The 15,112-nt window shown below is 34.6% G+C and overlaps 1 protein-coding gene across 2 annotated transcripts in view; it reads left to right on the top strand.

Moving 5' to 3' along the window:
* Positions 1-14,533, top strand: part of BOD1L1 (biorientation of chromosomes in cell division 1 like 1) — a 35,509-nt gene extending 20,976 nt beyond the window's left edge. Inside the window, exons 14-25 of one of the 2 annotated variants that reach the window (XM_068679936.1) lie at positions 792-879; positions 1,996-2,075; positions 2,724-2,808; positions 3,791-3,864; positions 4,484-4,559; positions 4,640-4,674; positions 6,370-6,412; positions 9,327-9,361; positions 9,477-9,561; positions 10,008-10,161; positions 11,795-11,938; positions 13,150-14,533. In XM_068679936.1, the coding sequence (XP_068536037.1) occupies positions 792-879; positions 1,996-2,075; positions 2,724-2,808; positions 3,791-3,864; positions 4,484-4,559; positions 4,640-4,674; positions 6,370-6,412; positions 9,327-9,361; positions 9,477-9,561; positions 10,008-10,161; positions 11,795-11,938; positions 13,150-13,258 (1,008 nt within the window). In that variant the 3' untranslated portion in view covers positions 13,259-14,533. Of the gene's footprint in view, positions 1-791; positions 880-1,995; positions 2,076-2,723; positions 2,809-3,790; positions 3,865-4,483; positions 4,560-4,639; positions 4,675-6,366; positions 6,413-9,326; positions 9,362-9,476; positions 9,562-10,007; positions 10,162-11,794; positions 11,939-13,149 lie in introns of both variants that reach the window. The other variant, XM_068679935.1, reaches the window with a different exon arrangement.
* The last annotated feature ends 579 nt before the right edge of the window (positions 14,534-15,112 follow it).

Here is a 15,112-nt window from a genome sequence, read left to right as displayed (position 1 = left end):
TTGTTTAACGTTTTACAGCTATTTGAAGAGTGTTCTTAACTGTTAGAAGGTAGAAGCTTGTTCCTCTCCTTGAGAAAAGAGGGCAAAATAGGGATTTTAGTGGGGCCTTTGATTGGGACTAGAAAGCTGCTCTTTTAGTGCAGTCCACTGTGATCTCACAAGAACGTGGAACCTGTAATTATAATAAGGCTGATTGTGAAGATTTTGAAGTGTTTCTTATGGAGCAGTAGCAAGACAGTTTACATAGGTGACAGGTTAAAAAATGTGTCTGTAGTTTCTTGAACTTGAATATTCAACTTTTTTTTAAACTTTGTAATATATTATATATAGTAATATATATAAAACATATTATTATACTATATATAATATATATATTACAATTTTGTTTGATCATGTTTTGGTTCTAATGAGATACGGATTTTGTTTCTGCATGTTGGAGAGTGTCCTTCTTTCAAATCCAAATATATTTTGAGTATATTGCTATGATACATTGCTTTTAAAACACATAGTAGGATGCCTAATTAAAACTAAGCATTTTTTTCATTAAAAGGATCAATTAAGAATGTGCAAATACTGCAAGCTGGAAGTGCTTTCATAATAGTAGTAACATTCTTTGTGCTGTAGAAACAGACTGCTTTTGTAATTCCACTACTTACCATTTTAATGGATACTGTATTTAAAAGTAGTGAATAGGAATAACTGTATCCCTTCTATGTTTATAAACTTTATGGGAGAGGAATAAAGATGGAAAAGAAGGTAAAGAGTTATCCTTTTTTGTATTCTATGCATAGGTGGAAAACATGGATACCAAGATAACTGAAGAACATAGATCTAAAGGAATACAATGTAAATCTTCAGGAACAGTAGATAAAGGAAAATGTAAGTGATACAGAAATACACAAATATGTGTAAAGCTTTTCTGTTGCAAAATAAAGTCCTGCTGTGATCAGGCCATAAAATTCTCTCTTGAAGGAAAGACTGGAATGGGGAATTACAAAATCCAAAAAATACATCTTTCCAAAACAGCTCAACATATTTGAAATAGCTTCATATACTTTAAAATAATAGCTTCATATACTTTAAAATATACTTTAAAATTCAGTAGTATATAGAAGAGTATTGTAGCTTTTTTGATCATAGGGGAACAAACTTTCTTTAATCTATAAAATAATTGCTGACTTCATCCTTAAACAAAAAAAAAATGGAAGGAAAATAAAGCTGAGGAGAGCTGATCATCAAGGAAATACCTGGCCATTCAATGGACATTGTTTCTTCCTGTTAGACTGGGAAAACCAAAGTTTTAGAGTAACCTTTTTTTTGTGTCTAGAAGCAAAAGTTGAGAAGGAAATTAGTCCATTGAACAAGCATAAATATTTCTAAGCTAATACATTTGTTCAGGCATTTTGTTGACATAATCACGAGATGATAATAGCTATTTAATGAGACAGTAATAGCTATTTAAACTCTGCCTTCAACTGAAGCAAAAACTTACTTCAAAAAAAGCTTACTAAATTTTTTTGATTTTTTTTTTTTGCAACAAAACAATAAAAAAGTTACATTAGGCTAACTAATTATGTCATTTCTTTGTTAACTGTTTTCCTTCTGCTTTTAAGGAGGTTGATTTGATGAAGTAAGCAATTTGAAGCCAGGCAGTATTTATGGTAGTGTCCCACGTTTCATTAACAGATTTCTCTGGTTGGATTGAAGTTATGGTTGATGTTTAATTTTTTGATATGGTATCAGTGAAATTTCAATTTTAGGCTCATATTTCAAAAAAATAAGAAACATGGAATTCTTTGTTGTAATTATTTTGTGTTTTGTTCAAAGAGAGATCAGCATAACTTCCTGTTCATAGTTCTGTAAATAAGATGCTGCTTTTTAATATTTCATTCCAATAGCACTAATGGTATTGCTGGTATAAAAGCAACATCAAAATCTGACAAATACACAAGACTTTTTTTTTTTTTAATGCTTGAACTGTTGTTTGTTTTTCAGGCAATGAGCCGATTGCTCAGGATGTGAGAAAAGATGATGAACAAAGTCAGTGTTCTGAAACAAAACCTATTAACACCAAGGTATTTTCAAGAAAATTTTTTAATGTTCTATAATTGTAATGTAATGTTAGACTTAAGTCTAAGTTTTTATTTCTATAGCAGTTTACTTTAGGAGGTATTTCCATTATTAACTGATAATTAATTTTGCATTGTGTTGAACGCAAAATGAATATAGAATAATAATTCTATATTCTTTCATGGGGTCAACTGAAAAAAAAAATGCAGAGGTTTCTGTTGTTGCGCATAGTGTAGTGACCAAATATTTTTGATCTGTGATGAACCAATTTGCCCAATAGTTAAGAACTTAGGATCCCATGGAGCACTGTGGGAGGCCAGCTGTCCAGTCAGTTCAGCATCTTTATGTTTGTACTGATCTGAGATCAGCAAGAGGGTATCTTACTTGACCCAAGTCCTGTATTTGCACAAATCCCCTCCAGGTCAGAACAGGTACTTAAGGAAAAACGGGTGTTCATTGTAAAGAGTACATGCAGAATATTTTGGATTATTTTACCCATTGACTTTAATGAAGGCTCTCAGCATCAACATTTTTGAGAGATTACAACATAGCTGTTTTTTTTTGTTGTTTGTTTGTTTTTAAATCCAGGTAAGTGACAATTTCTTTAATTTGTAGTAAGTTGCTCTTTTCTTTGTTGTTTCAAAACAATGCAGGAAGTTACTTCAGGTGATACAGCAGAAGTGTCCAAAGAAATTGATGCAACGCATACACTTCCTAGAAATGCTGTGGAAGTAAAAGGTAATGAAAATACAGTCTTTGCAATTTAACCCATACTGAATGCTACATCTGAATGATTCTGGGAGCAATGAGAAATTCAGTCCCAGCCAAATACTTGCATATAGAACAGAAAGCAACTAGAGAATATTAGTGCTATCATATCACCATTTAATGGTGAGTGCAAATCTCATGTTCCTGGTGGTGATAGCCTGACCCAGGTAAGGAGTTACAGGGATATTATGCATCCACTTCAGTATACAGCCTGACTAGGGAAGCCAGTTGCAAATACATAGTTGGACAGGGAGAACAGCATGTTCAGAACATGTGAAAAGAATAGCTTCTTCCAACTCTAAACAAAAATAAGTAAGGGTTTATTGGGGCGGGGGGGGTGGAACATGTTCACAATCAAAAACAGTCCTATCTGTTTACATAGAAAAAACAACAAGGAAGAGCTTACAAGCTACACTGTTGTAATTGACACATTAAATATGCTTTTTAAAAAAGTAATAAAAATAGTGTGTCCACAGGGCTAATAGTGACTTTGATGTAACTAGAGTCTGCCTTTGTGTGAATGATGTACCTTTCCTAATACCAGTTTGAGCTAATAGTTTTGTCTCTCCAGTGAGCATGTTTCAAAAAAAATTTGAAGCTGTTTTTGCAGTGAGCTTGTATGTTCACTGCTTATATCCTCACTGTGCTGTATACAGCTTCCTATTTCATGGGATGTGGAAGAAAATTATGCAGTGGCTTGTTGAACTTTTTTCACCTTAAATTAAAAGTTACTTCTAACTCATCTAGTGTTATGGAAGCATTTTGGCAGTTCAACATATTGTTGCTTCAAGGCAAAGTGTTGATTTTCAATGAGTGTTGATAGGGAAGCTGAATTTGGGGCAACAGAATGCTTTTAGTCCAGAGACTGTGGCTTGTACCTTTTTCTTTTTCTAACAAAACAAAAATGCACAGTTTCTCTTTTTTTTTTTTTTTCCTGTGTGTTTGTGAGAAGATGAATCCAGCATCGAGCAGGAAATGTCTGAAAAGATGAAGCAGGGTCTAGAATCAAATGAAAATTCTGTAGAGGTGAGTGGTGTTATTCGTGATAACTAATTGGGATAATATAGGTTCATGCTGAAAACAAGTACTTTGTATTTTGCTGACAGCAATATTAAAATTTTGACTTCACCAACACCATAAATAGCTGTGAAAATAAAACAGGATACCTCTAGACTGAGGGCTTGTACTCTCCTTTCTTGTAAATGGAAGAGTCTGTTGCTAGAGGTTTTCAGCCTGTATTTATTACTTGTAGATGTCCTTCATAGTTTAAACTTAAAAGTTTTTGTTTTTTAACTAAAGACCCTCTGTATATAGGTATATAAAGGTGTGTGTGTGTGTATGTATAGGTATATAAAGAACTTTACCAATCTGTATACTGGGATAATTAGGACACTGACTGTTAAATAGCACTTCCTTACAGCCACAGAAAATTTAATACAATCAGGAGTTGTCTTGTTTCTTTTCAGCTATGGATTTTATAAACAGCAGCATCTCTTACAGAACCTGCCTCACCTATATTTTTAAACAGACAAGCATTACTTCTGCAGCTAGCACATTGTGTTAGCAGCAGTCTTTATATTATACTGATCAAATACTGAATGTCAGTTACAGTAACTAAAATACTTTTGTCCTTTATTTTTCATAGGAAAATCAGCCTGTCATAGTGAAACGGAAAAGAGGAAGGCCTCGTAAATACCCTCTTGAAGCTGCGCAGCCTGGTGGTAAGTAATTCATAACACCTGTGTGGGAAAATAATGAAAATAGTAACGTTCAAGTTCTGAATTCATATTTCTTCCCTCAGGTGGGGAGTCAAAAGCTGATATGAGCAGTGGGAATGTAAGTGCCTTTATTTTGTTTGGGTGCATTTAAACATATTAGCTCAAGAACCATTATTCTGTTTAATAGTTAATGGTATTTCAGAAACATTTTATGGAAAACTTGGTAATTGATTTCAGTCTAAGCATACAAAAACTGAAAAATATATCCTGATATAACTGAGTTTGGTAAGCAAAACATACTTCTATGTCTGAACATGGCAAATAACAGGATTAAACAGTACAACGTAAATAATATAAATGTTACACTGTCTAGCAGTATACTTGTGCATGTGATCAGAACTTCATCCTGCTGACATGTCTTTTGATTTGTGCTGAGGGTTATTTTGGCCTAAAGAAAACTTCAGTTTTTCTTCTCTACGTGAGCCTGTTTTAATAATAGCATATATTAATTATTAATATCTTAAAGTATTGTGCAATCCAGTTGTTATCTACATTACAATGTGTACAGTAAACTCAGAATACAGAGACGTGCTGATAGTAATCTAAGAGCTCCTGAAACATCTGTCTACTAAAGCTCAACAATATCTTGATTTCTTGACCCACACGACGTGCAGCCACTGCCAACTTTTCTGTTCAAAGTGTTTCTGCAGTCCAGTTGGATTACAGCACAGGGTAGTAATGGATTGAGGATAGAAATACTGCTTGGAAAGAGATGATTAAAAAAACATAAATAAAATTAAAAAATAAAAATAAACACTTAGTGAAGCTGGTGTGTTCTGCCTGCTTGCCTGGTGAGGCAGGCACTGGCATGGCTGTCAGAAGTCTGGGGAATTTAGCAGGTGTTCTTGTCCCTGCTTGTCCTGTCCATGCAGTGTTTCAGGCAGCCCTTTCAGCGTCCTGTCCCTTTTACAGGCCTGGTAAAACTTTGTTTCAAAATTCTAGTAAATCTTTTTCCTAATCATTATTTTTCAGTATCAATTTAATGAAAAGTAATTTGAAGTGTTGTTTTGGTTTCAAATGAGAATTAAAACTAATTTTAAATCCCCTCTGGGATATATATACCCTAGCATATTCAGTACTGGAACTGAGTTGTCTTGTTCTAGTTCAACCGTTGAACTGTCTTGCACCTCCAAGTGATGACCTATAGGTGTGTCAGTCAGTTACGGGCTGGCTGCAGGAGGAACAGCTACTTGCCATCCATTTGAGATAATGGTTCTGTAAAGTGAATAACTGTCTTTGCAAGGCAGTTTTTCCAAGGTTTCATTGAGAATCTGTTACTACTTCAAAAATGTTACAGACATCTTAGTGTAGTCATGTAACAATGAAAGCAACTGGATTTTGTTGACATTCATCATAGGAGATTATGTAATTTTATATAGCTTTTTCTGTATTCTGAGTAAAAACAAAATTCTGGTGACTACAACTTGCAAATCTGTGTGTGATTACATAAAGTGACTGCACTAAACTTTTCTATGTATCATTGAGAATTAAGTTTTCATAAATATATTTCACTGTAATGACTTCCAGTGTAAATTACCACATCTGGTTACTGAAACTACTGTCATTTCATTTGTTTGTGGGCAATTAGGTACAAACTTTCTGCATATTGGTTAGAATGTTTGTGTTTTCTGGATTTGCAGTTATGTTTTACTAATGAATGGAAATTTCTATGTTTATGTAATACAAACCTGGATTTTCCTGTTTTTGTGTGTGTGTTTTTTGTGTGTTGTTTGTTTGTTATAAATTCTAGCTGCAGTCTTCAGCCTTTGCAAGTAAAGGGAAAAGTCCTCAAACAGGTAAGCAAATCATGGGAGAAATGCAAGGGGGTGCTCAAGACCATCAAATGGGTCCTTCTTAAACATCATCTCTGGCAGTCAGTGTTATCAACTTGTGAAAATACCTGAGTAAACAGAACAGTGAAGACTTGTCCCTAATTCCTACTGAGGCTGTCATTTAAGAAAAGAGCACCATGTCGAGAATTAATTTCAGGAGTGCACCTACAGCTTCAAGTGTAGAGTAATGCATTGCTGAATATTACCCAAGCATTTGTGTGTGGCACATGGTGCTGTTTCTACTTATTTTCTATCATGCAAAGAATATCAAAATAAGTTTTCACATTAACTGCTTTAAAATGCTTGTAGGAAAAAAAAAAAGTAAGTTATGTTCAGTTAATTACATCATCTGTTGATAAGAGTCTGAAAAGGTCAGTGGCAGCTTGAAGGAGTATTTCTTTTCCTTTTCCTAAAAAAAAAAAAAGTAAACATTTTCTAAGATGATCACTTAACTTTACTTGGTAATATGCTTCTAGTGTTTCAAACTAAAGTCAAATATAAAGTGAGATATTTTTATATTTCCCTTCCCTATTCAAACACCTGCGATGTAAGAAGTAAAATGTTGCAGTTTTTCTGAATATTTTTAATAATTTATTCATGAAGCAGATAATCAAAAAAAAGTTTGTAGACAAATACAAACATTCATGCAAGAAATCTGAGAAAGCAGATCTTCAAAACAAACCTTCAGGACTTTCCAAAAGCCTAGGTTTCTACAGAGGCATTAATCTTGCTGCACTGTACATATGGACTATTTCCTATTTTCACTGCATTTTTTAAATGTCAGCTTTAATCCATATGCTTCAGAATTGTCTCTGGAGGGCTAGCTGGTGTGTGGTACTTGGTTTCTGTCAACTGCAAAAAGAACAGACAAGAATGTGAGAAAGGTGTAAAACTACATTTTGGCTTGCTTTTTATTAAAAAGGACAGACACTTGACTGTGTACTTAAAACTTAATTTAGTGTGTTAAGTAACGTTTCGTTTTTGAGGTAAAAGGCTGTTGATGTCACAGGCAATATAAAGTGTATGAAGTGGATGAAATATCTTGTGAAACTTTTCATCATATGTTAGCATTCATGTGAGGATTGGAAAACCTTTGGCAGGGAAAGGAAAACAGTGGAATCCCTTTGTGCAGTCCATTTAGTCTGGTAATTTTGGGATGTTCTGCACAAGGTTTTGCGACAGAGATGGATTCATGGGAAGCAGAGAAGTCATTTTCAGTCAGGACAACTCATACAGTTGGAGACAACTGGTTTCTGAAGGCAACGTCCTTCCTTAGTGTGCTTCTCCTCTGTACATGCTCAGCAGCAGAAAAGCTTCTCTGGAAAACTCTTCCTGAATAAGGAGAAGTAACTGATGCTGAACTTGAAACTAAAATTATTTTGCACTAATTAATGGTTGCTGCTGTAAAGTTGGTAGGATTTTTTGTTATTGCTAATCATTTTTATACTTACTTTGAGGTAAAAGTACTACATTTTGTCACCCTAAAGGGAAGATTGTTTCTTTTTTTTAAAAAAAGAGCGTCTTGTAGTTAAATGAAATCTTCTTCAATCACGAAATGTTTTGCTGTAAACTTGCCAAAACTTACCAGAATTTTAAATATCTGTCTTCAGTACACAACAGAATTATAAAAAGTTTTTTATATATTAGACTTAGTTTATGTAAAACAGTTAATGCAGTGGAGAGTCCTATGTTTTATTATGCTTCTTCATCAAATAGTTACACATCTTTGCAATTCATTTTGTTTGCTTCTGTGTAAAAGCTTTTCCTCATAACTTTAACAGCACAACTCAAAAAAAAAAATGTGAATTTTAGAATATGTTTCTGCTTTGAGATCTGGTTTTGATCCTGAGTTGACATTCTTCTGTTCTTACTCATCTGGTCTAATTAGTGATGGATTTAGAGTTTGTGGTCTCTTTTTTTTTTTTTTTTTTAAGCCTTCTTGGAGGAAAAAAAAGGCAATTTTATGGCATAAAAAAGGTATAAAAACATGCTTTTGTTTAGGCTGCTACTCTCCTTCCACAGCTGTGGATTTTTACCCATGCAGTATTGCAGATAATTCCATTTGGCAAACCTCAAAATTCATAAAATTATTTTTCTTACCACAGAGTTAGAGTAGAAGCAGTAGCCATATACCATAGAGAGAGGGCAGATTGGGACAACACAGTTCATAGGGTTTGTAAATGTATTTTAACATGCACAAGCCAGTCTGTAAGAAGCATCGAGTTGAAAAGCCAGGCCACTTCAACAGAGGAGGTCACCTAATTCATTTGCTAGGTATTAGGTATTATATATACAGGTTTTCAGTGTTGCCTTTTTGAGCTACAGCCATCTTGGTGCTTCACCATGGGTGTAGTTGAGCACTATAACAAGGTTGCCCAGAGGGACTATGTATGTAATCTGTGGTCTTAGAGACTTTCAGAATTGCATTGAACAAGATCTTGAGCAGTAGGATCAGGTTTTCAGTTGAGCTGTGCGTTGAACAGGAGGCTGGACTAGATGACCTCCAGAGGCCCCTTCCATGCTAAATTTTTCTGTGGTGCTGTAACTGATTGACAGTAATTAAAAGGGATAAGTAACTTCTGTTTTTCCATTAAAATTAAAAAAAAAAAAAAAAAGCATATGCAACAAAGTAATAAATATAGTATCAGTCTTATAAAAGCCTTACTGCTTAAAAAAAAATATTAATAAATCATTGTCCCAGTCTGTGTATAACAAAATACAACAAAGCCAAGCCAAATTCTAATTTAGAGACTTTAAATGTTTTCTGACATTCTGTGTTGTTTAAGCAAAGTTGACAGAGTTCAAAAGAAGTTTGTGGTTTTTAACTGAGTAGCAAAAGATTTGAAGCTCAGGATTCAGTTTTGTTCTTTCTTTTTAGGTACAGACTTATCAAATAAGAAAGAAACAACAAATGTAAGTGCAAGCATTTTAATTTTGTAAGTCTTTAAGCAGTATGTAATGAAAAATGTCTGTCTTCTATTTAAATTAAATTGTTCTGGCCTTACTTGATTGTATTTTATTTCTTCAGGAAGATGAAGCTGGGAAAGCAGATATGGCTGTGCGTAAAAGAGGGAGAAAGCCCAGGCGTTCTCTGGTTCAGTCAGAGGAAACTGGTAAAAACATGAAACCATGCTATTCCTAACAGAATGAGGAGATATTACTGTGCTTTTCTGTATACTGATAGCAACAAGATAAGCTTTATTCAATTTTCCTTTCTTGAGGAAAAATCATTGAGTTACAGCTAGTGTAAATATTATGTAAATATGTGTAAATTGCTGTAATCTCATGTCAAAATTGCTACATCCCAGATGCTTCTATAAAGCCTCATGAATTTTCTATGAATTCTGGCTATGAGCTGCATAAGTAAACTGTTGTGAATGTGTTAGCAAGATTAAGTCAAACAAGTGTGAATTAAAAATGTTGAAGCATAAAGGAAATGGAAAAATACTTACTTAAAATGGGATTTGTGAATAGAATACCTTTTCTAAACTAAGTGTCCATATCCTTTTGGAGGGCTGTTGGAAAATTATAGCACATGTGTAAAATTTTACATGGGCAGAAACGCTGGAGCCAGAAAGAAAACGTCGAAAATTAACATCTTCTGAAGAGGAAGTAAGAGAGCAAGAGGAAGGGGAGGAAGAAGAGGAGGAGGAAGATGATGAAATGCATTCTGGGTCCACAACTAGACCAGCCACAAGATTAGAGGCTCAAAGGTAACTGTAGAGACACTGATAGCAGATTCTTGTTTCTACATTGTTCTCAGTTGTAGATTTTGTTTTTGTTTTTTAATTGATTTGAACTTACCAAATAATTCCATATCTAATTCCAGTGCCATTTCTCTGGGGATGTAGAGACAAAAGGGGAGGTTTCATAGTAAGGGAAAAGAGCCTCTTGTTTCTTCTGATAATGAAGAATGGAAAGTGTTATTTGGAAGTGGAGTCAGGTCTTAGTACGGCAGAGGGTAGCTCTCATTCTAATAGTGAATAACAAATCAGGAGGGGCAAAAGGTTTTTTGCCTTTATTCAGTGTTACTAGGAAACAAGAACCTATTAGGGCCACAAAAGACACACTTGAATTTGCTAGATGAGAACTGATCCTGCTGGCAATCTTCGTCCTAGGGATGTCTCAGAAGATGTGCCTGAAAGCACTTAACTCCAAAAGGTAAAAAGGGACCTCTGATATGAATCTGCTATTTTTACTGTTTGGTATTCAGAGTTGGAACAAGGCAGGAATACATTTTTCAGTGTCCATTTCTGTTTCCAAATGTGACCCAAGTTAAATACATGAATCAGCAGTACTGTAGGACTTCATTTATCTGTTAGCGATCTCCAAGCTCAGGAAAATAATCTTACTGCAAAAGATTGGTGTACCAAGAATGTTTTCAAGAAGTCAGTCTTTAGTATACATACCTTTCTGTTGGCAAACTTAATTATATATAGGTCATCCTCTTGACTTTGCTTTGTGGAATCACAGGAGCATACCAGTTTTGGGAAGTTCTAATCTGCATAGATACCTTCCAGAACAAATTGGATTCCAGGCTTTGTTTTGTGCTCATGGTGAGATTTCTGTAAATCCACCAGATTTATGTCTTTCCTGAGTATTTTGTATTAGGTGTTAGCCTTTGGGGCTTACTTGAAGCACTGTTCACAGAGTAAACTCCCTTGAATTTATAATTTTAAGTAGTAGTTATGTGGTCTTTTCTTTTTAATATAAACCTGTGAAGATTACTGCTTTGCAAGCAACAGTTCTGTTGTGGTAAAGGTAAAAGGACTTATTTTTATCTCACTTAACAGTGAACTCTAAAATCGTAATAAATGTTTAGATATCAGTGTTTTCATTTTGATTGCTTTTGGAAACACTTTCCTTTAATTTATCAATATTTTTGTTATTTCAGTAACCACCTTTTCATGTTTTGAACTGATGGGTATCAAGGCTAATATGAGTTCTTTCTTTACACTGGATAAGATAATTACCTTTCCTTTCACAGCTTGTTCCCCTTGCTTCTTTTGTTGTTATGCTGGTACTCAAAGATATTTTTTTTTATACATGGGCATTTATGTACCAGAATTACTGTAGATTTGAAACTAGGTTTTTTTACTTGGTTATTTGTTAAATATTGTCAGTAAAGCAGTCTTTTTGATTCCATGTTTTGGTACAAAAGTACACGTCTCTGGTTGGTACTTTGTCTCAAATCATGCAAATGTTTTTTCAGTTTCTTTCAACAATTTTGATTTACTTGTTGCAAATGCTGTGCGGTCGTAATTTTCCACAATTGGAATGCAAGAAGAAAGTGACTTGGTAAAAGTATTTTGTTATATATACATTCATCATTCTTTTGTATTACAGAAAGCAGCCCAGCAAGCCAACCACACGTGCAACTTCTAAAGGCAGCAGTCCAAGTTCAGTTTCTCCCAGAAAACAACAGAAGCTAGCAGTGAAAAAAAGATCTCCAAGTGATACAAAAATTACTAAATCTCCTCCATTGACACAGTAAGTATGAAAGTTAAAGCCACTTCAGTTTGGGTATTCACTATATCGATCCTTCCGTTGTATGTAACATACTGGTTCAAAACCTGAACTGCAGTCTTAATGTTGCTCAGTTCTGGTCTTTTGTTTTATATAAAAGCTTTCAAAGGATTTTTTATTCTGTTTACATTTTTCCTTTTTTCTTCCTTTCTTTAACATTTGCAAGATTAGATTTTCTGTGTCTCTGTGTGTGTGTGTCTGTGTGTCTGTGTGTGTGTGTCTCCTTGGAAACCTCTTGGGAGAATTTGAATATGCTGTTAAACAATATTTTAACTTGAGCTCTGGTTCTTTCCTGAATGGGGTGGGGGAGAGGAAAGGGCAGCTGTAGTTCAGGTTAAAGCAACATGCTATGTCATGGATCTAAAACTTTGAAGATATTTCTAAGATCAACTGGTAAGAAAGGAGAAACTTTGAGGCCTTATACCAAGTTCTGATAATACTTCCCTTTCCCTCCTTCCCTGGTGCACTTTTTTTGAAGTTGAGATCACTGTGTACAATCCAAAGGGAGCAACAAACATTGCTATTCATCTTGTAGTTTACCTGTAAAACAGGCTATATGCCAAATACATTCAATTGTCTTCCACTATGAAGCGTATGAGTTATGTTTTCAAACCAAACATCAAGAACAGTGGCAGATGTGTATCATGCACTGATAGCTGTCGCAGTTCACCTGATGGTTATGAATGGCCAAGAGTTTAAGCTGCACTTATAATTGGTTGCAGCTGAAATATGGTGGGCTTATATATAGATGCTTAAACAGAGATAAGGATATGTGGTGTCAGCCCTTTATTCCCTATTGTGTATGCAAGGCTTGAGCCATTATTACTATTCTTCTATCTTTGTGAGATGGTAGCAGATAGTGTAGTTTGTTATATATTCTGTTGTAATCCACCAGTCAGTCCAAAAGAGAAGAGGAAGGAGCCCTAGGTTCTCCATTTGGAGCACTCTCCAACATACAGAACTAGTATGCAGTACCCTGCTAAGATGTGATGGGATTGTGCAGGGACTCCCTCGGGTCTGTGCAACTAAAACTGTAATGTTATATTAGTAAGCTTTTAAACAATATATCCTGATAATTCATCAGAGATGGGCAATTAAGTTCTGTCCAGGATTGTGCCTGACCACCCTTGTTTTTCAGGTCCTACCACTGCTAAAATAATTATGATGTTTTTTAGGTTAAAGGTGCAGTCTACCAAGCGTAAAAGGGAAGGCAGCCCAACAGCAGTACGGAGAAAAGGCCAGCAGAAAACAGAGGAGACACCGGTAAAGAAAGCTAAACGATAATCTTTACCAACTAGTACTCTTTGTGGAAGAGTCAAAAGGAAGAGAAAAAAATCTGTGCTTCTATTTTTTTTAAAGCAAAGGGATTTGCACGTGCTTGTTTCAGAGCTCTAAGTTAATCGATGCAGTACTTCTAAGTTACATTTTAAACAGCTTTATAAACTATTGTTTATACAGAATATTATGTACATTTATTTCAGATGAAAAATAAGTTTACTTTGTATCTGAATGAAAAACAAAGTAGTTATATATTTTATCACTGACTTGGAAAGTTGGGGATACCCAATGTGACATGCTAATGCAGATGCTTCCAACCCACGAGGCACCCTTGGCCTACTAATACACTTTGTACATAAACTTGTAAAAATAGGTTGTATTTTACTCTGTGTATGAATCTAATCCATGATGGACATTTTATTTATTATATGGAAAGCATTGGTCTGTAAACTTTAGTATATACCTTAGGTTTTTTTAATTATATATTTTACATTCTATGCAGATGTCAGTAGGAAACTTTCCCTCCACTCTACTGGGGCTGTCTAAAACCTGAAGTTCTCTAAAATATGCTCAGACAGTTGGTAAAGTATTTTTCTCGCATGCATTGAAGTAGTTTAGCATTGTGAAAGGGGCTTGGCTCCTTTCGGTTCACATTTGTGACAAAGTATAAAACTTAAAATGTAATCTTACTGGATTATATTTTCACTCATGAATTTACTATCAACCTCAAGAAATAAATTGTACTAGGTTACATTTATTCAGTCAGCCAGCTCTACCCTGAAATGAAACAAACTGTTTTATTTTGCAAGTAAACACCTGTTCTTTCAGTATTTGTCTCTTTTAACAAAGAAGAACCCATTGAAATCAAATGTCACTTCTCCTAACGATAGAGCTTCAGCATTTTATGTTACGTTTTATACACAGGTATTAAAAATAGAACCTGGTATTATTGCCAGAATCTTTTTTTAATGTATATTAACTCTGGTAAGAGCAAATGTTCAAGTGAAGTTGTATATAAAGTTAAACTTTTCTTATGATCAAATGTGTCTCTTGTAATGATGTGATGAGTTGCCAAACAATCTGAGATTATTTTAAGTGTTTTGTTCATATTCTGGTTTATAATTACAAAGGATTCTGGGGGGTTGGAATTTTCCTTTATTTTTTTTCTCTTTTGTGGGTTGTTTTTTTTGAACTTGTTGTAAGGCAGATGTTTCCGTCAGATATTCTGCTTGGTTTCTTACTGAGATTTTTATATAAAAATTATAAAATGTTTGCCAAAAACCTGAGTTGCCATATTTTATTATCTTTTAATCACATCACTTTGAAAACTTGTTTTTGCAAATATATTTGTTTGGAGCCATGTCTGTAAGTAATGCTGTACCTGATTGGTGTCCTACAGGTAGGACCTTCAGGTAGGGACAGTTTACCAGGCCTAGTACACTATAGAGGCAGGTGCACATTTTTTTTATTTTTTTTCCCCAAAGCAAACTTGAGTCTGAAATACAAAACCCCTCTGCTCTGAAAGTTAACTTATTTTGATCTCCACCTCAACTCTGCTGAAATATATACCTTGCTAACATATTACTAATATATACCTGTACATGACTAACAGTGATGTATACGTTAATGTATACTAAGTGTAATGTATACCCACTTCTTCACAGGAGGAGTTGAATGTCTTCCTTTTCTTCCCTTTGCCCCCTGCAGTATACATAAATTAAAGTTGTAGGCTTCTTCTCAGCCTTCATTCTGTATGTCTAAACAAGCTGAGCTGTTTGTAATCTTTATTTTTTTTTCCTTTTTTTTTTCCCCATCAGTTCTTCCTAGGCTTTTGATCATAGCTGGAGTTATCTATATCTC

Source organism: Anas acuta, chromosome 4, assembly GCF_963932015.1.
Source record: "Anas acuta chromosome 4, bAnaAcu1.1, whole genome shotgun sequence".
Lineage (NCBI taxonomy): Eukaryota > Metazoa > Chordata > Aves > Anseriformes > Anatidae > Anas > Anas acuta.
The sequence above is the reverse complement of the archived record's forward strand: the minus strand, read 5'-3'. Positions and strand labels throughout refer to the sequence as shown.